The sequence below is a fragment of the Phalacrocorax carbo genome, chromosome 4 (genome assembly GCF_963921805.1).
Source record: "Phalacrocorax carbo chromosome 4, bPhaCar2.1, whole genome shotgun sequence".
NCBI classification, from domain to species: domain Eukaryota; kingdom Metazoa; phylum Chordata; class Aves; order Suliformes; family Phalacrocoracidae; genus Phalacrocorax; species Phalacrocorax carbo.
The window spans coordinates 65226282-65249771 of NC_087516.1; the positions used below are offsets into that span (position 1 = coordinate 65226282).

The window sequence follows — 23490 nt, forward strand, 5'->3', positions numbered from 1 at the left end:
ACAGAAGATGATGTGATCAGAATGAGAGAAGGGGTATTGTCCTGGCAGTATCATTTTAAACAGAATGGGTATGGGAAAGGCTAGAGAGGGAGATGATCAGAACACGCTTGTGATCAGAGAGGAAAAGATCAAGTTTTGGAAACGTTCTGAGAAACAGGGCAGCAAACCAAGGACCATGTAGATGTATGGGTAAGGGACCTGCAACAATATACTTCTCCTTATGCCGTGACAAGCGTCGTGCCATGACAAGCGTTGTGCTTTCATTGCTGACAAAGCAGAGAGAGGAGATGGCAAAGCTATTATCTGTGATAGGGAATATGTTGCTCGCAACACTGTTAGGGAGTTATGTCTTAGCCACGCAGGGTGGGTGTTGTGAAGTAGAACTAGAAGTGAAAAGGTGAGTTTGCAAGTGATCAGAAACAACCGAATATTTATAGGCATAAGAAGTGGATAAGATGACATAGGAATATAGAGGGATGATCTGGTCACTGGTCCTAGCTTGGAGACAATGAAATGAGGTCTCAGGTCCTGGCTCTGCTGCAGATCTCCTGCTTTATTGCTCTATATAGCTCTCGGAATTGGTTCTCCTTTTTTTTGGAGGAGATGATAATTCTCTCATGTGCCAGAGTGTGGCAGAGAGGAATTTGTCCTTGCCATTAGAAAATTTCTGACATACTGCAGAAAATTAAGTTTTTATTGAAGTCATAACAAGGATGAGTTTAATGTGAAGTAGATGATACAGACCTGGCTGCACAGTTAACAAGGGGATTAGGCATAACGCTTTAAAAGGAAAAAAAGGTGGGGGACAAACCCCCTCCCCCAACCCAAGAGCCCCTATGCAAAATGGAAAGGACTATGAAAATATTCAGTTAGTTTCAGATTCACAAAATAAAGCAGCAGTTAGTGGTGTTGTCTGAATTGTATTTTGCACCTTTTTGACGCTTTAATTAGCGGTGTAAGGCTGGGAGACTAATTCACATGCTGAAATGTCAGTTATGAAACACTGCTCACAGTAAATCTGTGTGGAAGTATTGTTCTGCTGTATTTTCAGTGTTTTCTTTTGTTTATTTAACAAGCTAAAGTTAGAATCGACAGCACAAGACTAGAAAATGGTGACAATAGTTTAAAAACAGGAAATTTTGGCCTTGTGTGTATTCGGAACAGATGATCAGGATGATGGCCAGGAGAGTGGAAACTTCCACTGAGACTGTTTTTTCCTTATTTTGCTCAGTGAGAAAAGATGGTGCTTCCTGGAAAACAAGTCTTAAGTATTTAAAGAAAGTCGTAACATATTCAGTATTTTCCTCGTATCACATTTGTTTATTTTGCAGCAATCTGTTTACGCTTCTTAGGATTTAACGCTTCTAAAAGTAGAATCTTTGGACTATTGTCAAACCTTGCAAATGCAGTTTCTGCTGTTAGAATTAAGACACTAAATGTGCTTTTTTGTGCTCAGTTTAGTTGTTCTGTCTTATGTTTTAAAACATAAACAAAAAAGGGGGGGCATAATTTTTAGGGAAGAGGTGTTGCCAGTAGGTGTTATGATAATGTTTTTCAGAAATAACTAGTAATTACATATTCTTCTTATAAAAAAAAAAAAAAGGTTTTAAAAGGTTGCCAGAAAATGCTTTCTGAAAAACACCCCTGAATTTATTTCTATGTAGAAATATACAAATATTAATTTTTCAGGGAAAACATCAGCCAAAATTTTGAAATTTTACCACATTGGAGTCCGTCCTGCAAGCCAGAAGGGTAGCAAGTGGAAAAAGTATAGTTCTGTACTTGAAGTACCTTTACCTAATGTGACCTCTTCTAGCCACTTCCCGGCAGTCCTCCCAAATATGTGCCTTGTGGGATGAAGCTCATCAGTGACAGTTGTCACTGGTCTGTGCCTACCACAAACAGGATTAAAAAAGAAGCATAATGTGGAGGAACACTTATTTTTATTTCATTTGAGCTTCTAATGGGATGCAGAGCACAGGTCTGATGCACGAGTTGGTGAAGCTGTGCCAGAGGTGTGTTTGTCTCCTGTGATGAACAGAACACCTGGACACTGGGAATGCAGAGGCAAAAAGAAGAAATACTCAGCTTCTGTTTGTGACCATTATTCCTGTTGTTCATCAGACATGTAGCAATTTCACTATTGTTTAACTTTTGCACTAGAAAAGAGGGATAGATTAAATAGATGGGAGCAAAAAGCATAAAGAAAAATAAATCTTTATCCCAGCAGACAAATGAAAAGGCCTCAATATTAGGTTCGGGACTTGAACAGGCCAGGAGAGCATTCTGTAGTGACCTTGGGCTGCCTTACTTTCTCCTACTTCTCTCTGGTTCGTGCTCTGCATGTCTTCTACTTACTTGATAAGTTCTTTTGGAGCAAGGAAATGTTTTGTTGCGTGTTTGTAGAACACCAAGTGTTCTTTTGGATCCTGCCCTGTGCCCCTGGGGTAAGTTGCTGCTTTATTCCAAGTCTTTGGGAAAGGAAGATGCCAAATACTGCCCTTTTAAAGTACTCTCTGTGGAGTACAGAGATGAAAACCTAAGCACAAATGTCTGCACACTTGAGAGATGAGAAGGGAAGGTCTGAGATTTGTAATTTTATTCCTGGGTCTACTGGTCAAACATGGGGGAAAGATTTATTAGTGGCATTACCAGAGTAGAGATGTAAACGATACCCTCTTTGGCTTAGCCAGTGCCCAACAGTTTTGGAGGGTTTTTTGGCTGGATGCTACCCGAGAGGGAAAAAGGTGGTAAATGTGCTAGAAGAGGAAAATCACCTTTAAATTACATGGGGATTATGGGTAATAATACTTAGCAAGCCAAAGACAGGCAATTGATCAGTTTATTAGTGAGCAGAGTTTCTTGACCAGATGAGAGCAAATGTTGTAAAAAATTGACCAGAAAATGTTGCCTTTGCTTTAACATTTCTAAGCTTTTATTTAAACATTTCATGTAATTATTTTGGCCTCTTGGGCAACAGCTTGAGGGGATGCAAACGGAAGGTTAAATTCATTGTAAAATGTAAATGTAAATTATCTACTCTTTTCTGCCCCTTCCTTCTTCCTTTCCCTCTCCATTAACACATGCATCCCCTATTTCCTACATCTTTGAACTACAGCCAGCAGCTGAATGAGGTATGTCTCGAATATATATGGCGGGGGGAGGGGCGAATCTGTAAATGTAAAGATTAAGGGAGGTATAGCTACAACTTCTTCAACAGTTGTATCTATTCTTCAACAGATAGATGTCTTGTAAGATTATATTGTCAATCCTGTGTACTGCATACAGGTTTAGCTAGTCTTTAAAAAAAAAAAACAAACAAAAAAAACAAACAAAAAAACCCACACAAAAAGCAAAACAAAACCCCCCAAAACCCCAACACTGCTCAGTGATGCTTTCTGCCAATTTCTTAGCTGATTCACTCTCTTTTAAATCAGCAGTTTGCATATATGCGAGTAGAAAAACTAATCGTAGGAATTCCTTGTTTTGCTTTGTAGCCTACTCAAAATGCTGTGTGAAAAATACAGAATGCCACTATTCCTTTGATCATTTGATGCTCTGTGCATGAGCAGCTTGTCACATTTTAGGCTACCTCAAAAACAAGCAAACAAGCTTGTTTCCATAGTTATGATGGTCTCATGATACGATGGTCTCATGATACAAACAGGACAATGTTTGGCAAGAATGGTGATGTCCTATGTTAGGCCAGCTGATATGCTTTGCAGCTCAAAGGAGAAAACAAGCTAGGAGGCACACAAGGCCTTTCTTAGTCTGAAACAAAAGCAGCAAACCCCGTTAAACCTTGTTTTGTAATAATTTGCAAAGCCTACGCAGGCTTTTGGCAAACTTGAGTCCCATGACGCTTGCCATACTATACTTTTAAAAGGAACAATTTTACATCTGAATTAGGTATTTGATCTGCATACAGTGTTTGGTAACTGGGTGTTAGTATATTTATAAAATATATTTTTTAAATGCTATTTATATTAATAACAGATTTAATATACATGAAAAAAACCTATGATTAAACCCCCACCATTTCTCCATTTGCTTAAATATCTTTCCAGAATTAAATAATATTGGTATTGGGACAAAATGCTTAAATCCCATGCTGGCTATTTTTTAACTTTTCAAACTTACTGCAGTTGACTTTTAGCACAGAAACCCAGTGTTTGATAACAAATGGCTGATAACATCAGGTACTAATTATCTGTCACATTACTGGAATCTTCCTGTGACTTAAACCAGTTGCATCTTCTTTTGGTGATTATGAGAAATAGTCTGTAACATGCATTTTCAAACAAGAATGCCCAAAGGATTTAAAAAAAACCAAATACACCACCCCCAAGATTAAATTTGCTTAAATGCGTATTTGCACGTGTGCATGTCCTCTTTTAGAGATTTCTTTTTGGAAAGCCATTACTGAAGAAGCTCTCTTCCTTACACATCTAGCACAATATTCTGTACTTCAGTGAGGCAGCATGCAGCTTTCGTTACAATGACAAATACTGAAATGTTAAAAATAGATCAAGCTTTAAGAATCCCAGATATTTTCAAATAACAAAGAGTGATTTATGTGGGCTCATTTTGCACTTTGACAAAATATAGAGGCGCTTTTGTGCTATGATTAGCAAGGGTGCTGATGTCAGTTCGCTTGTCTAGCTTTAAGCTTTATTCTGCTGCTAAATTGTGCTTTGTACTGTAATCCAGCGAACCTTTGTATCTGCCTTATTAGTGTGTAGTTTATGGAATTGCTTTTGTTTTTGAATATAATCTGTGCCAGTTTCAGTGAGTGTGACTCATTATATGACTGAAATAAACATTCACATATGCAGTATGTGAAAACTCTTCAAAAATAGTAGCAGGTGCTGATAGGCTAAATGCAATGTTTTAAGTACTTTATAGTTGCTATCTTGTGGCCTGAAGGGCTGAAAGCAAATTCCATTTAGCTTGTTGATTTTCTGAATTTTGAAGAGTCCCATTTACTCATTAATGCTCAAGAGAGGTTGTCAGGTTTGCTAAGAATCTCTCCTTCCTTAACACAGTACTAGAAATAAACTTCTAGAAGAGGCATGATTGGTTGATAGTGGGTTTTTTTGTTGTTGTTGTTACACAAATTGTGAGACAAAATGCATTGTGCTTCTCACTTGCTCTTGTCCCTCGCCTATCTCTAATCTCTTTCCTCCTGACTTAAGCTTTGAAAATGTCATCTGAATAGCTGAAGGCTGAGGTTAAAGATAAAGCTAGTTTCTGAAGCAAAAGAGTTTTGCAGTTTGGTTTGTAACAGTTATCTATGATCGACCTTGTCTGGAGAGAGAGCCTCTGATATTGAAGTTTCCTGTTATCCCAGCATCTAACTTGTCACTTTATTTGGAAACAGGAAACCAAACAAACTTTGCCAGTGTTTTTGGGTCACCGTTAAACAGTGCTTATCAGCTGTGCTACTAGAAGGTGCTCACATTTGAAATTTAAATTTGAAGGGGTTTCATCTGTTATATCTTCTACTTCTGTGTTTTACTGTTCGCCCAGTTAAACTTACTGCTACCATGGAAATTGTTGCTTGAGACCTTGACATGATTCATACAGTTCAGCATTTAAAGGTAGATGCTTGCTGTATTCACAACTACAATTTTATGATTGTTTAAGGTAACAAAAGTTATCTTAAAATCACATAACTTTTGGAGGCTTGGTAGTTGGAGAATGGATCGCAAGCCTTAATTAAGCTGTCTGGCATTTTTCCCTTTCTCTTGTTTTCTCTATTATCTTTTCATAATAGCTTCCTAAGCTTGATACCCAAAAAAGGCATGCCCACTTGACAATGAGGGTTTTGTGAGTCTCTAGTGCAAAGCTGACGGTGCTAGTTTGGAGCTTGAAGATGGCAGCGCAGTTCTCGCTCTTTGCCCTTTATGTCCTCCCTCCACTAGTTTGTTTGAAAGTAAGAGCTACATAAAAATGAAATGGAAACACTCTTGTGCTTCCAGAAAATGGGTCTGAATCTTTTCCTAATACACAGTAAGAAACTCTTGTTTTCAAAGCTATGTCCCATTGTGTAAAGGACATCACGTCTTGACCTTTTCTGGGACCATCCTCACTGATTTTGTTCCTTTCCTTGGTTAGCATGCAGCCAGGGCTGGCCAAAAGGAGAACTCGCTCACCTTTTTTATTTTTTTCATTTCTTCTGTGTTTTTTGTCCTTCCAAAGGACTTGCTGGTGACCGTGTCTGAATATTCTGAAGAAGTTTTAAATGGGGTACCTTAGGGCATGGTGTTCGTCTGCAGTGTAACACACAGTGCCTTGGCTACTGCCTCGATTTGGCTTGGTCTCCAACTTTGTTGAAAAGCATAAAAACAAATGGACAAAAGAGTGATGGCTTCCCACTGTGTCCAGGCTCTACTTTCAGATTGCTAACTGTGAATGCAGTGCAGCTCTTTCAGTGGGCGATGGCAGAACGTCTGGTTTCTTCTACTGTGCCCATTATCTTGGCGTTTGTGCATATAAGGAAGCTTATAGCATAGAATGTTGTACGGCTGGTAGAGCTGAGGAACCAAAATGCAGCTAAGTGAGGCAATAAAGACGGCGTTGGTAACGCCAGGACAGTTTGTATGCAAACCCTGGTTTCTTGGGTTGAGTTAGCATCTTTGGCAAGAATTATGCCAGGTGATGGAGGCCCACAGGAATGAAAGGCAGCTGAAGGTTAGACATTTTAGTTGTGTTTTTCTCCCAGACCAGCTTCTTTCTCTCTACAGCAGCAGGAAGGCTGGTATAATAACCACAGTGTCAGATTGTGAAATGTATTTCTTCCGTGGATGTATGTTCCACAGAGACTGTTTTTATGTGGTAAAACTAGAAAGTTTTGTCGTTCTCTCCATCCCCATCTCTCTAACGGTTTCCAAAATAATAATGTAGTTCTTTTTTTCTGTAAGAAGTATGACTGTAGAAGCATTATGAGGTTCTGAGTTCAGGGTTCCCCTAATATCGAGGCGAGTGTACAATGTGAACGTTGTCTGTTCTTGAAATGCAGGTTGCTATCATTGAGTATCAGTGAAAAATTCAGAGTTAAAGTGCATCAGCCCGAAGTAGCAGATATTGGAAACAAGACACTATGGAGCACTTAAAGATATATTTTATTTCATCTTCCTCATGCCTACATTGGCTTCCTTCAGAAGTTTTTTGTGTGTGCTTTTTTGTTCTTTCCCCCTCTCCTGGTACACATGCCTCCCCCTTTTTTTTTTTTTTCTTTACTGGATTCGTCCTTTCACGTTTTGTAAGCAGTGATTTAATTATATGTCCACTTCTTAAAAACGAAGCTCAAATACAGAAGTAGTCAACTTTAAAATACAAAACCACTAATCCTCTAGTCTACTGTTGGAACAATATGTTAATAGATTGTGTTAAATGTAGGTAACTGGTGTGTACTCTCCTAGAATTATAATTGAACTAATTATTACTCGGTTCAACCCGGGTTGGAACTGTACACAAAAGGCAACAGTCTTAAAGTATGATTTCTTCCTTCTAATTTTTGTCCTTTTTTTCCTCTCTCCAATTTTCAGGCATGGAAGAGGAGGTGGTTTGTGCTTCGCAGCGGCCGTTTAACAGGGGATCCAGATGTATTGGAATACTACAAAAATGACCATGCCAAAAAGCCCATCCGTATTATTGACTTAAATTTGTGTCAACAAGTGGATGCTGGATTAACGTTCAACAAAAAGGAGTTTGAAAACAGTTACATTTTTGATATCAACACTATAGACAGAGTTTTCTATCTGGTAGCAGACAGCGAGGAGGAGATGAATAAGTGGGTCCGATGTATCTGTGATATCTGTGGGTTCAACCCTACAGATGAGGGTAAGTTCTGTTCACTTTCCTGAGAAAGTGCGATGCCTACATGTGAAGAATGTTTCAGAGATGAGATGACTATCTTAAGTTTTAAAACATATGTCAGCTAATATGCATTGTCTATGAAACTTACTTGTTGCTCTGAAAAAAAGTAAGCAGGGCAGAGTGAGATATTAAGAATTTGTTACAAATTAAGTGTGCCATAGAACTTGGATGATGCTCTTCTGTTTTGTATGATGTTATGTCTTGAGAGTATACGAAAAATCTTTAAGTAAAATAATGCAAAACAGAAGATCATCATAATCATCAAAGGAATGCCATTTGGTGTAAAACCACATGGTTATGCAAGCAGGAATGAGTGCAAAATGTCACGTTGCTAATATTATAATTTCTCTGCTTTGCAACTTGAAAAAAAAAAAATCCACCCCACACAGGCTGAAACAAACAGAAAATAACTTGTAGTTCTCCACAATCCAGCTCTAATACTACCAAAATAGATATTGTGTGAAGGCAGCTTGTAGAAAACAGGACTGTGTGTTTAATTCCTACAAATACCGTGTGGCCATTGCTTGTCCTGAATCCATCCTTATTTATTTACTTATTATTCTGGTCTTCCTTGTGGAGATTAGTGGGTTGCATGACTTGCTTTAGCTCTGTGCAGAGTCCCAAGAAAAGATTAAACAGGAGCAGTAAGAGGGTTATTTAAAAAAGCATGCCTGACTGAAGGGGCTAGAATTAAATCCCTGGTTTTTTGTAGGATTGTGAATTAAGAGAGGTGGGGAAAAAAGAGCTTGCATCTCTCTACTCCAGCCAAATCTTCAAAAACAACTGGAACACTCTGTTGCTTTCTGAAGAGGGTCCCTTTTCTTTCTCCTTATTGCATTTTGAACTAAAACTTTGTCATGAAAACTTCATCTGTGAATTACCACTCTAATAGCAAATTCCGTGAAGGGTACTTGTTTTGACAGTTCTAGCATGTTTTTATGACATCCTGAACATAACCAAGACCACCCACAGCACATTTCTGAGAGCGATTGCCATGTGATTCAGTATTCAGTCTGTCAGGCATCTGTTATGTATGGGAGAGAGGTAGGCAGGTGGTTGCTTTGCAGTGGATAATACACTAGTGCACCAGTGGGCAGGAGGCACTCAGAAATCATTGGTTCTGAGGACAGACTAGGAATCTGGGAAGTAAGGAGGAAATGTGTTTACCTGGCAGTTCTTGTGTATATAAGTCCAATTGCCTCCTTGGATTTACAAAGGAAAAAATTATGACACGGTGGTGATTAGTGCTATTCTGTGATTAGAAAATTAATATGGAGTTTTTGTTTTGGTGTTGGGAGGAATGAGGGAGAAAGAGTTAATCATAACTGTGGAGACACGAAAAAAAATAAAGATCACTTCAGACTAGCTCTGAGCTGCTGCTTCCATACTTAGTAAAGACTCAGAAATTCCTATGGTGTGAAGTTTTTTTTATTCCTTTTCTTTAAAATGAGCATTCACAGTAATTTGTAACTATCTAATGCTTTGTTGTGACCTTCCAGCTAGAAATTGATTTATGCATATGAAATCTCTTCATTCTGGAGATCTGCAATGTTACATTTGTATTTGAACCGAGTAGGTGTTCTTTAGTTAAGTGTTCTTCAGTCATATTTACAGGCCATTGAGTCTCCAGCTTTCTGATTGCATTGTAGCATAGTGTCATCTGTAATAATTACATGACAATTACACTGTATGGATTTTTACAGGGGCTTTTCTTTAAGGAAGGATTTACAGTGATTTAGGTCTTTTAAATTTACACAAGACACAAAAATGAAAGATTTCTTTTATTTATATAAGCTAAATCTACTTTTGTGAAGAAATTTCTGGGTACTTATGTTTTCTTCAGCTAATTCTTCTTGTTTTCACAGGGTAGCTGTAAAATGTTGGTTTCTGTAGCATCTCTCTTTTAAAAATGCATGTGCAAAGGTGGGGGGAGAGCTACACATGAGCATGAGTTGTAGGTTTACCACCGAGTTACATACTGCACTCTTAACATTCATACTTTCTCTGTAAGGTCGTAATATAATAGGCCTTTTAGAGGTTAAAATGTAACCATAAGCAAAAACGTGTTGCCAGTGTTTTGTGCATTTTGAACTCCAGTAAGAGATGTTCTGGGACGAAGGGACTGCATTGACATGGGAAATGACTATTCTCTGCCTGGTGCTGAGGAGACATCAGCCGCAATACTGTGGCCTGAGCTTCCACTATGATGAGGATAAATGTTTAAAGAATGGTAGAAGTATAGGAAATGGATTTTTAAAAGTTGAAGGATTTGTTTTTCCCAGGAAGAAAATACTGAGAGAAGAGCTGACTTTCAAAGTATAAAAAGCTGCGCTAAGCAGGACATGGATCAGTTGTTATCTGAAGAGAGAAGTAATTTGTTTCTCTTTCAGTGAGTGATGTAATAATAATGAAAGATCTGGTAAGGATATTTAAGCACAGGCTGTGAAAGCCCTTCCCTAGAATTCAGTAGACATCTGCGATGAATGTTTCATATGTGATCCAGCTCCATGTTGCTGTAATTTAGTGAATTGCGTGCTTGGCAGAGCAGGGGAAGGAGGAAATAATCTTACTATATGCAAACATGTTACTTGCATGTAGTCATTTGAATAGAGATAGCAATAACAAAGTAAACCAGAAGAAATAACAAAGTAAAGCAGAAGAAAAGAAGAAAAGGGAAGAACAAGATGTTGAAATCTACAATTACATTTACACAAATAATTACATGTGGTAAGAAAGTTTCTGTCATCATGAGGAATGTACTTTGAAAGAACTACAACTTGCTTCACACACAACACACTCAAAGTTTGCAGTATTTCTGTTCAGGCAGCTTCTGTCTGGTATGTGCCTCTCTTGCCTTCTGCATTTTGAACAGTAAAATTATTTTCAGATAGCCATTTTTAAAAATCGTGTTCTGATAAAGCATGCACCGCAGGTTGATCGTAGCTTGGGTGCAATACCAGTGACTGGCGGGATGGGCATAACTCCACCCTCCCATCCTGACCCCTTGCATTCTCTTTAATGCTGCATGGTCAGGCATCGCTGCTGCTACACTGTGTTGGAGATGTCTGTATCGTATCAGGATACCCCTGTGCTGCCTGTAACACAAGCGTGGAACAGAGAACAGGCTCTGCCACTAAGAGCTTACTATCTGCAGTAAGAGACATCAACATAGGAGTAGAGGCATGGGAAGAAGTAAAAGCAAATCGGGTGGTTTTGACCATTGTTACAGACCATAGAATCATTAAGGTTGGAAAAGACATCTAAGATCATCAAGTCCAACTGTCAACCTAACACCACCATGTCTCTTAACCCGTGCCCTGAAGTGCCATGTCCACATGTTTTTTGAATGCCTCCAGGGATGGTGTCTCCAGCACCTCTCTGGGCAGCCTCTTCCAATGCCTGGACACTCTTTCAGTAACGAGTTTTTTTCCTAATATCCAATCTAAAGCTGACACAGCTTGAGGACATTTCCTCTTGTCCTGGTCACTAGTGACTTAGGACCAACATCCCCCTCACTGCCACCTCCTTTCAGGTAGTTGTAGAGAGCAATAAGGTCTCCCCTCAGCCTCCTCTTCTCCAGGCTAAACAACCCCAGTTCCTTCAGCCATTCCTCATAAGACTTGTTCTCCAGACCCTTCACCAGCTTCACTGCCCTTCTGTGGAAGAGCACGCTCTAGCACTTTGATGGCTTTTTTTGTAGTGAGGGGCCCAAAACTGCACACAGTACTCGAGGTGTGGCCTCACCAGTGCCCAGTACAGGGGCACGATCACTGCCCTGCTCCTGCTGGCCACACTATTCCTGATACAAGCCAGGATGCCATTGGCCTTCTTGGCCACCTGGGCACACTGCTGGCTCATGTTCAGCCAGCTGTCAACCAGCACCCCCAGGTCCTTCTCTGCTGGGCAGCTTTCCAGCCACTCTTCCCCAAGCCTGGAGTGTTGTGGCTGAATTGCAGGGCCTGGCACTTGGCCTTGTTGAACCTCATACAATTGGCCTTGGCCCGTCGATCCAGCCTGTCCAGATCCCTCTGCAGAGCCTTACTACCCTTGAGCAGATCAATACTCCTGCCCAATTTGGTGTAATCTGCAAATTTACTGAGGGCGCACTCAGTCCCCTCATCCAGATCATTGATAAAGAGTTAAGTGGTCTTAGCGCTTCAGCTGTTGAACTGTTGTTGAACTCTGGGTTTTTCTGAGGAGAAATTTTGAGGGGGTCTTTGATAAATATATAGTGGACATTATAGGTGTTTAGGGTGCCCTTCCTGCATGAAGGGTCTGCCTGTAAGAAATAAAATATGTTCTCCTTTGACAGCTTTAACAAGAGGATGATAGAGGCTGGCACACTTGGCAAATGAAAATCACCATCTCAATAACATATGATGAGTATTAGAGACCTTGGTCATGAAAGGGCTCAAAACTGTGGAGAAATAGCATGAGCTTTTAAGTGAAGGAAGGGAGGCTCTGGAGCAATGCGGGAGAAGTGCAAGGACAGAGTAATAAGCCTAAAAAAAGTATTTGCAACAAAGTGGCACCATAGAGATTATGTACTTAAAGATGAGTTGAGATTTTTTTTCTTATCTCTTGGATGCGATTCATTAGAAAGTAAGTCAGCTCAGAGATGACATGGCAGGAGGATGAGTGACTGGTGACCTGGACTGCAGTAAAGAATAACATGAAAGGACCGAGTTAAGCATTAGGAGAGAGACCCTCCGGGTAACGATTGTGGGTCTGTTGTCTTAGAAGTGAGGCAGTAGGTTCAGAGGGAATAGTGGTACAAGGGCATCTGTTTTTGTGGAGGCTATTTTGGTTGCTTACTTTGAGGAAGTAAAAGGGGTGGATAATGGCCACTGAGATGTACAAACTTTTTTTGGGGGGGGGATGGTGGTGGGGCGGAGTGGAATTGCTGAGAGGAAGGTAAGGATAGACTGTGAAGGCGGCTGTCAGAGTTGCAAGATTTCATCTGGCAAAGTTGCAGAGGAATAATAAAATTAGCAGAAGCTGGACCTGAGATTTGAAATAGCAGGTTTGGTAGAGGTGGTAGCTGGTGGCCACAGAGCTGAGTAAAGGGAGGCAAAACTGAGATAATCATTGCCTCTTATCCGAAGGAGAAGACAGCAGAGAAGACCACGATGTCCTCAAATTCAGATGGTGTGGTTAAAGGATGGGTGGCTAAGTGAGATGATGATGAAAAGAGCACAAAATCTGCAGCAGTAGGTCTTCCCTTACAAGTATGTGAGGGAAAAATACATTTATTAAAAAGGTATAATTTACTATCAGGAGTGCAGTCAGAATCTTGATTTTGAGTGTTTGGGGTTATTATCTTAAGCTGCCAGCTGCATGTGACAAAAATTCATATGGAAGGTGATTCTACTCTTCCTTGAGGAAAAATAAAGTGAATCTAATATGCCTAGGTAATTAACTTAATTCTCCCTGGCTCCTGCTGGACACCTTTTGTGGCATTAACATCACCTGATGTGTTGCTAGGAGAAGGCGATTGTAAGAGTGTGGGTTCGAAAACTGTTCTGCAGATTGCTTGTTCTCAAGTCATGAGGTGCTGTGAGGCATATGTGGAGCACCACAGAGGTGCCTACAGTTCCAGGCAGCATGCTGCAGCCCAGCTGGGCAAACTCACCATGTGGCTAGAGCAGCCTGCTCTGCTGAGGAAAGCTCTGGGCCTCTTTAGTGAAGAAAAAACCCCAAATGTTTTAATGTGGTAGGCTGCACTGTTTCTCTTCACAGGCACCTGCAGAAATTAGTCTGTAACAGGACTTGATCATTTTTCCTGCGTCACCCAGCCAGAGTACCATCTGAAGATGGAGAGAACAGCCTACGGTCTTCAAAAGAAAATCGCAGGTGGAGGAGGGGAAGAAAGTCTGAGTGGAAATGCTATAGCCTTTTAAAATTTTAAATGGGTGACCAAAAGTACAGCTTAAAATTACATATGAGCTGCAGATAGTAAGTACTATATTTTAGATGTGAGCTCTGAAAGCTGGAAACTTTGGCATGTGATAGGAACTTAGAATCATAGAATTGTTTAGGTTGGGAAATACCTTTAAGATCTTCAAGTCCAGCTGTTAACCTAGCACTGCCAAGTCCACCACTAAACCACGTCCCTAAACACCACATCTACATTGCTTTTAAAGTGACTTGGAACAGTCAGTTACGTTTCTGGTTCAGATGCAGGAGGCAGGGTTGTCCTCAGCATAATGTGCAATGAGCCACTGCTGAATTCTTTGTTAGTGTTCTTTAAATAGGATGTCGTGTTTATCTTCAGGGAAAAAAAAGAAAAGAGATACTCTGAGACTATATTAAACTAGAAAACAAACTTACGAAATGCACAGGAACATTTTGTTTATGTATTTAAAGGGATTTTCTCTTGGTATAGCAGAAAGGTTCAGAATTCAGGCTCACTGCATAGATTTCATATTGATTATAAGCTGAAAACCAAACCCAGACTAATGCGTCTGTGCATCTTCTTGGCTGGTTCTGGCTCACATCTCTTGAGTTAAGTATGCAAACAGAGCAAGTGCTTGTTTGTCTGTGCCTGTCAGTGTACACGTGCTTGCGCTCTGTGCATGCACATGCACGCATGTGGCCCTTTGATTCCAGGATCTTTTGCTTCAGACCATGTAGAAGCTGACACTAGAGGAAACTCCAGCAGTGTCTTTCAGGATGCATCTCCTTACGTTAAGCAGCACAGATCATGACTTAACTGAGTTAATAAAAAGAAAAAGGGGGGGGGAAGTCCTTTTAAGGATTAAAGTGAAGGGGTTTTATTATGGCTCCCACTTTTGTATCTGTAAATTTTTGTTCAAGGCTGTTAATCTAATATTTTTTTGGCCATTAATTGTTTTAATGATAACATCTGTATCATAGTAACTGGATTGAAGGAAACATTTCAGAAGAATCATGCAGTTGCATAGCTGGTGCTGATTCACTGTTATAATGGGAAAATCCCATTTCTATTTTAGTCTTTTTACCTACAGTCTGCAAAGAATGTATTTTCTTACTTTGATTGCAATTTTGACATTTAAAGAAGTGCTTGCTGTAATGAGGCTTCTGTGTTTTGTTCACTATGAGAACACTTCAAGTATTTACATAATTAGAACATTAAGAGACTATATATCATACTGTGGAAAACAATTTATTTTTTGCTCTCATTAAAACAAACAAAAAAAAGCAAAAACCAAAACACAAAACCAACCCTAAATGCAAACTCCCACACTCAAATCTAGATTGTTCACACAGCACAGATACAGGAACATGTGGAATAAAGCAGCTTTATATAGCTAAAAAGGAAGAGAGGGGAGCCTTTTATTATTCTTGCTCAGAAAATTCATTTTACCTCATTAATTTTGATCGTTTTATTAGTGAGGCAAATACAAAAATAGTTATGAGGAAAAAGGTATAAATTCTAGCAAAGATGAGCCTGTAACTGCTCTTAACAAACAAACTGAGAAAAGACAAAACTCTTGCTCTGTTTTGAGAAAGCTGCTTGTTCTAGCTGTACTGAATGCAGGAATTATAAAAACAAAATAGGATTCTTGTTATGCTCATTTGCATGTTAAATATTCTGGATGTTTTTCCAGCTCCCAGTTATTTCAAAGCAGTCAGAGTGTCTGAGCTCTGGGAACAAACCAAATGACTTACAGTGCTCTTTGGTGTGCAGATGACCCCTTCCCTAAAAATCTGCTAGTCCAAAGCAGAGTGAGTTGATGATTGTACTCTTTGAAATCATAATAGGCTGCTGGGAGAATCTCCTTCCTTCATATCAGCTTCTGAAGTACGTGGCTAAAGAATGTTTGAGAGGGTGCAGATAGGCAAACAGCATTCATTTGCTCAGTGATGAAAGTGGTTAACATTACTGTTTTCTTTGTAGTCAATTTTGAAATAGCTTGAATGCGTAAAGCAAATAAGTAGCCCAGCAGTGAAGTGCTTTACACTAAGTTCAGTTGCTCTTTAAATCAGGCATTAGCCTACACGATTTAACACGTACCAAACGCCTGTATGAGGATGAATTTTAGATCAGAAGGCTGGTATTTTAATAGTCTACTGCTCTATCCACCGGGGGGGGAAAAAAAACCAATCCAACCACACAAAATACCCCCACAACAGATCTGTAGGAGGACTCAGGGATTTTGTCAAGGGGTATCTGTGTCAAAATAAATTAGGCAGCTTGTCACAAGGAAAGTATCCCTGATGATTCATTAACTTTAATGAGCACCAAATCCTTGCTCAGAGAGAGATCATGACCCTTCTGGACAGTTGGACAGTGTCACCTTTAATACTCAGTAACAATCAAAAGGCAAATAGGATAGGAACAGAATGAATTATTGCTGTCTTGGTAAATTGGTAAGCACGTCCCAGACTTTTCTTTGTGCATTTTATGCAATAGTTAGTTTCCCTTCTCAGGAAGGAATTAGTAGAGCTAGGAAAGGTGACGGTGAAGGGAAACCAGATCTGCAATGAAATGGGTCCTGTACCAAGAAAAATTAAGCAGCACCAACTCAGTGAAGCTGTGACAAAGTCGTGTAAAGTTGGGAATGGGGATTATCAATAGGAGGCAATTGCTCACTGTTCCCCTGAAGATGGGAGCTGAAGGATGCCAAGTGGAACTATCAGGCAGCAGGTTTAAAATAAAAGGAAGTGGTTTTTTTCATGCCCCACATAGTAAATAAGGTGTGGAGCTCAGTGCCACAGGATGGTAGTACTGGTCAAAAATATATATGTACTCAAAAGCAGTAAGACAAATTCAGAGAAAGTTTGTCAGATGCTGGTGAGCATAGACTGTGGATGCAGCCTCTATGTTGGGGTGCCCCAACCAACGCTGAAGCACCCCAGAAGCTGGGGGGCAGAATGGCAGGCTTGCCTCACTGCTTGTGTCAGTCTGTCTGCAACAGACCACCACCAGAGATGGGATTTTGGGCTTCAGAGACTACAGATCTGAGCCTAATAGTCAGATTAGCCTATTTAGCCTAATGGTCTTCACTGCCTTGTCTCCCTTAACTGATTACAAGTTATAGCCAGCCTTTAACTTCTTTTTCTTTCTCGCTCACGCACACACACACTTTTTTCTTACTCTTCCAAGAAAGTAACTCTTTCTTTCTCTGAACTTGGTGGATTCATTGGTTCTGTTTCAGGCTTCTTAATTTTATTTTTCCCTGTGAAGTTACCCTTGAGTCTTGTTACTCTTCTTGGGAATGCACGGTTTGTTTAAATGCATTAGCCTCACGTAGGCACGCATCTTACTATATACATGTTCAGCTCTCCTGACTACCTGTGGTCTGACTGACACACCCATCTTCCCTGGAAGCTGCAGGGATGTACTGTTTGATTTCTTGTTTCCCCCCTTGTGTGATCTTGGCACCAAGCAGATCTAACGACGTGAAGGTTGTGTGTAGTCAGGGACAAGGAACAGGGGTGGGGACTGTGGTACACCAAAGCTGTTGAGAATCTTGTCTGTAAGCGTGGCCTAAGAGTGAGGGTGTACCTAGCAGAAAACCTTTCTTCTCCACTCTTACTCATGCATAAACTCACTTGCATTCCTCAGTTTTTGAGGGGACAGAACAGAAAGCTACTTACCCTTTCTCCCACTACCTCTTTTCCAGGAGCAAGAAATACAGGCCTGGTAGGTCCATTCAAGCACCTCTCTGTTCCTGCTATTGAGCCCCAACATTAGGGGAATGAAGAAATATCAGTAGGTGCCTCAAATAGGCTCTGTCAAGCTCTTGAATTTCCTAAATAATAGAAAATTGTTCATATTTTAATATTTTAGCATGCAGTAAAGAAACCATTTCATTTTTGCGTGTGTATGATCACTGGGTGCAGTCTGGTTTTGCCTTTGTTCTGCGAACTAGTTTGATGGATAGGTCAGGCACAACCTTTTATAAAAAGTTCTTTTTAGGCTATCCTACCATTTCAGGTAGGTTGAGTTGAGGAATTTTCATACATCTAGGCTTCTTCCACCCACGTGGGTGTGGTGGGATTTAATTTCTGAGCCTGGGTGCCTTGGGAGTTCAAAGCAAGGACTGCTGTTCCTATTTCCACGTCTAAATCACTTGTACCTAGTGTGCACAGAACTGGAAGCAGGAAGGCTATGTTCTGGCCTGCTCATCTGGTTCTTCCCAGGATAGCGCTGGGAAGCAGAAGCTGAATGAAGTTACTCTGTGGTGTATAGCTGGCCTGTAAGCCTAACAGGAGCAGCCTGCATTGGATAATAATATATTAATTTAAACAATGCTAATAATCAGCATCCATTCTTGGGATGTGTAGATTGGAATGTACAACGAGTTGCAAGTACAAGGGAGCCTTGATAATTGAGGAACAATTTGCTTTATTATGTTGTTCTTAGTCAATGTATCATTAAAACAATGAAAAAGTTAAATGATTGTTTCATGTTTGACACTGTCAATGTTTTCCAGTCTCCCAGATAATTTAATAGACATGATACATGTATTCGGAAGGAAAAAGAAGTTACTCCAGAATATACATATTATAGGAAGTGGATAAGAATTATAAAGACAAGGTTATTAAAAAAAAAAAAACAACAAAACCACCCCAAAACCCAAACAGAACCCAAACCCAAACAAACATAACACCTCCTCTCTTCTCCACCCCCCAAAAAAACCTTAACCAAACAACAACGGCAAACCTCAACTACTTCATTTATTGCACTAAAATAAAAAGCTGGGATATGTAACGAGGGGGCGTAGTGAAACATGATACTTGTTGTACCTCTGCGTTATTTTTATAGTTGTAAGGGATCTTCCATTGCAAAAGCAGTGTTTTTCCTGTTGCTTGTCAGATATTGAGAGAGGCCTGTTCTTGACTGGTGACTAATCTCAAATGTTGAAGTGGCCTTGGTCAAAAAGGGACGAATATGTGCAAGTGCTGACTCAGGTTACCATATTCAAGGAATAACCTATGGGCCTTTGTCTGCTCTTGATTAAAATAACAGATTTGTGCTCTTAGCTGTCTTGCTGCAGGTGTCAGCATCTCTGTTCTTTCTGTGACCAGAAAACAGGTTGAATCATTAAGTAGGCGTAACCTCTGTTTCCAAGGCATACTTAAGAAATTGATTACAGTTTGAAAAAAAATAGAGATTTTATATATAAATACTCTGGAAATGTTAATATCCAGATGTTCTCATGTCCACTGATTTTACAGTTTTGGATTAAAACCCCTGGCTTTTCTCATCCTCTGTTACTAAATTTTTTTTTGTCAGTATCTTATGACTCTTTCTTCATTGTAAAAAGAATGCTTTGCTTCAATGTTTGCAGATGCTGTGAAGCCACCAGTCAGTTCTTTACAACCATCTGCTGAGTTACCCTTGCCCATCAACACTTCACCGCCTTCCATGCAAGCAGAATCTTCCCTACCTCCTCCTTACCAGCTTATTAACATCCCCCCACTGGAGTCTTCCTCTGGTCAAGAAGATCCTCAAGACTACCTACTTCTAATAAACTGTCAAAGTAAAAAACCTGAACCTATGAGGTAAGTGACATTTTCTTCTTAATAATACTTATTTGTATTGCAGACCAAGAATGTTTGTGCTAAAAGCACTTTTTTTATTGCCGAGTCATCAAACGTTCAGATGGACACGATCTGCGGGGGGAAGCTGCCTGTAATTTTTGCTTCTTTCTGTGCTTGAACTTTTTGCAGTGATAGCAAGGTGTTCGATCCGCACTAGACCCGTGTTGTATTCTTCAAAAGCGTGGACAACAGTTGCCAATACAAGTATCAGATAAATGTAGTGATCCAAGTATTTCATTGTAGCTTCGAGTGACGCATGGCACAGAGCAGAGAAGTACCCTTTCATTAGCCACAATCCAGTGTGTTTAGTCCTGTCTAGGACTAGAAAAGACTGGAGAAATTTAACCTTTCTCCCTTCTGGTGTTTGGTGCCCCAGTTTTGCCAATTAAAGCTTTCATGGAAGGGATTCAGTAAAACATGCTGATATTTATTATCACCTGCCAGGTTACCACATCAGTGAGTATAGTAATCCTCAAATGGTATTTGTTGACTATTACTAACATGGTTCAGACGCTTGAGCAAGAGTAAAAGATAATGATTTTGTGATAACTAAGAACGCAGGAGACCTAAACCACTCAATTTCTGTATCCTGAATTTTAACTTTTTCCAAATAACAGATATTTGGTGTGCCTGCTCAAGCGGGGGGTCGGACAAGATGATCTCCAGAGGTCCCTTCCAACCCCTACCATTCTGTGATTCTGTGATATTTAAAAACAAGCTCAAATAAGTATTATTTCTTTCTGAATAAAGAGTACCCACAGAGTCAGTTCTCCAGAGGAGGAGTGTGCAATAGGAAATTTTAAGGAAAGAACTGAGAACTTCTACTAAATTAAATGTGTGTTTATTTCTCCAACTGCTACAGCACCTCCTGCATAGAAGGATATGAGATTTATGGTAGCTACCTGGGAAATACTGCTATGGTTTTTCAGAATGGGTCGCGGTGGCCATCCCTGGAGTAGGCTGACCAGGGACTTAGTGCTTAGTGGAATCTCTGTTCTCTGAGATTAAAAAAAACCCACCAAACTAAACCCCACCAAAAGAAAAAAAAACCCAAAAAAACAAACCACAAAAAAACCAAACCACAAACAAGCTTGATGGGACAAGCTCCTAAGGAGCCTCACCTGACTTTGAAGTTGGCTTTGCTTAGAGGTATTGGAAGACCTGGACCAGATAATCTCCAGAGGTCGCTTCCAACCTTCAGTATTCTGTGGGAGAACCTTATAAATCAGTCTGGCAAGCTTATTTTCTGCAGTAATTTAAAATAAAATCTGCTGGGGTATTTCCAGAAAAATAAACAAAACGTCATGTTCTTGTGATTGAAGACAAGTATGTGGAAGGCTGAGGAAAGCTTCCTTTGAAAGTGTTTTCATGAGTATTTCACATACTCCCTTAGGGCCATACCTTTTAGTGGCGGTGCCTTCTTCTTCAACACCTTGATGCTCTGCCAGTTATACCTGTGCCATGTGCTCTCTGCTCCCTTGGCATTTTTATCTTGTTCTGTTGTGCCTGAGGAGTTTCCTACTCTGTTTACTGATGATTACATGGCAGGAAAGCATCCACCCTTTACAATCTTTCTTATAAAATGGAGGAATGAACCTACGGTTCCCCCAGAGTATGGAATGTGCAGGTTACGGGCAGCACGGTGTGCCCAAAGCCTCCTGCCAGAGAAGGGGAAACCCAGTGTCTGCTTTCTCAGTGTTAAAGGTTTCAATGTTTAGTGACGTTTAGAAGCTGATGGTGCTTGAGAGGTATGTCACTGTTCCTGCCAAAATCCATCAAAAACTTGGGTATCATTTCCAGAACAGCTTGGCAGAGAAATCTTGAGTTTTCGTTTCAGCCCTGGCTCATAGGAAATGTGTCTGAGTGCCCATTTGCTCCTGCGAGGAATGGGCACAGAGTGGATTTCTACCACCACCACGTGAAGCGTGTTTTTACAAAAGATCAAGGTTGGGATGTGTAATTGATTTTTTGGACTTGACTTCCGCAGTTGTGTGACGTGTGGGTTAAATAGAGGGAGTAAAGTCTGAGGAGACCATAAAAGGAGGCACAAAACACAGCAAAGTATAGAGCCCCATCAACAGCCTGCAAAATTTCTTCAGGAAGATAGTGGTGACACAGGAGAGAAGATATTTGGGTATCTTGGGTATCTGGAGATAAAATGCCGATGGAACTGAGAGAGAACTGAACAAAGTCTTCGGGAGTATAGAGATTATTTAAGTAAATGATGTTTTTATAGGAATATTTGAAGACAGAAAAACACAGGCATTGTGATTACTTGGAAATTATATGGGCTTAGTGTATTATATTTAACTAAATTCACTAAATAGCTATGTCCTTTTATTAAGAAGGCTGTAATAATGAAAATTCAGAATAATAGTTATGCTGGAGTTTCAGTTCCACCTAAAAGGACTGCTTATGTTGCATGTCTGGTACAGTAGGTATTCCGCTGGATTTGGGCCGGAGTATGGAGGATATAGACATTTTCCTATGGAATTAGCTTCGTGTATCGGTGTGGTGTGTTACTAAGATGATCAGTTGGAGGGCACTCTGTGCACTACTCCAATCCACATCATTCCAGGTGAAGAAAAAAATGACTGCATCATTTTCCCATTAATTTTCAGACTTGGAACAATTTGTGTGTGTATTTCATACAACTTTTTTTTTTTTTTTTTAGTGTAAAGTACAAAGCTTAATAGATGTAATTAAATAGGCAGTTATTGTTACTTGAATGGTTTATTTCTATGACGTTTTCCCTTTAGACCTTAAAGTTGCTGATATGCAGAGGGAATGTTTTCTGTTCTAATTTTGCATGTTACATTATAAATAATCTGGGAACCACTGAATTTTATTTCAAGTCTTTGGGGTTCTTTTTCTGGGTGATGCAGGTAACTGAAACATAGAGGAAGTATCCGAGCTGCGTCTTTGTAATTTTTAAGAATTGTGGTGTTTCAGAACTAACAAGTAACTTTTAAATGCTTCATCGTGGTGTCATGCAATGCACCACATACTGTTGTGACAGTATCTTGGACACAGCACTTGCAGCTGTAATAATCAGGCTGTATTTTGTCTAAAATAGTTTTATGCTCTGATCACTGTTGACTTGAGAAAGAGCATTGTTCGACTGTAGCATTTAGCAGGATTTTAAGGTTCGTATTTGGATCCTAAATAAGAAAATGCAGCCAAAGACTGTTTCCAAACCCCTTATTGTTCTGGCTCATTCGAGAGGTATATTGAAATACTAAACACTCTCTTCCTCATCTTTCCTATGTTTATGAACCAGCCAAGGGTCACCCTTTCTCTCGGAAGAAGGGCAGGAATACCTGCTATTAGAAGATTTTGAAAGTAAAAAGATTCCACTGCAGTGAGTGAACAGTAGCCATTCTTGGAACGCGTGTGAGAAATTAATCACAGAGCCATTAACTTGCCTGAAAATACTGTTTGTTTGAGATGCGTCTTGCATGGTGTTCTGTGAGTTTTAACAGAAAAACTATGTAACTTTGGCTTCCGTTTTCTGGAAATAGAGGTGGTTTTTATTTATCTATCCACATTTTTACTATGTTTGCTGTTTCTGTCCCAGACTGCTGGCACACAAGAGCAGTTTTGCTGCCACTTTGTTCATAGTGTACTGTTTAATGGGTCATATCGATTCCTGCAGATGGGAAAAGTATCAGCTCGAAAGGATGAGTGGTCAAGCCAGACCAAACACAGCCTATTAAAAAGTGGAATTATTACCCCTCAGATTAAAACAGTTTTAAAACATTTTTCCTGGGATTTTGTCAACAAGTAGTTTTTAGTATGTGGAGGCAGGCTTTTTGTTGGGCTCCCCCTGCCTCAATACCCCACCTTTTCTCTGTGCATTTTAATGTCCGGTCCTTGCGGATCAGCAGGCTGTACAGTTATCTCCTCTTGATATGTGGAGAGAGGTGTCCAGCCCTAGCACTGAGTAAGGAATAGTTTGGCCACTTAGCATGATTTGCAGATATGTGATGCCCACATGTGATAACACTAAATTCATGTCACAGTCATCCTCTGCTTAGAGTGATGAGTTTTCATGGTGTTACATCTAACTTTGCCATT

The 23490-nt window shown here is 40.0% G+C and overlaps 1 protein-coding gene across 3 annotated transcripts in view; it reads left to right on the forward strand.

The window, feature by feature from the left end:
• Positions 1-23490, forward strand: part of GAB1 (GRB2 associated binding protein 1) — a 102261-nt gene that overhangs the window by 51139 nt on the left and 27632 nt on the right. For all 3 annotated transcript variants that reach the window (XM_064450249.1, XM_064450251.1, XM_064450250.1), the window contains exons 2-3: positions 7551-7845; positions 19161-19374. In XM_064450249.1, coding sequence (XP_064306319.1) covers positions 7551-7845; positions 19161-19374 — 509 coding nt within the window. The remainder of the gene's footprint in view (positions 1-7550; positions 7846-19160; positions 19375-23490) is intronic.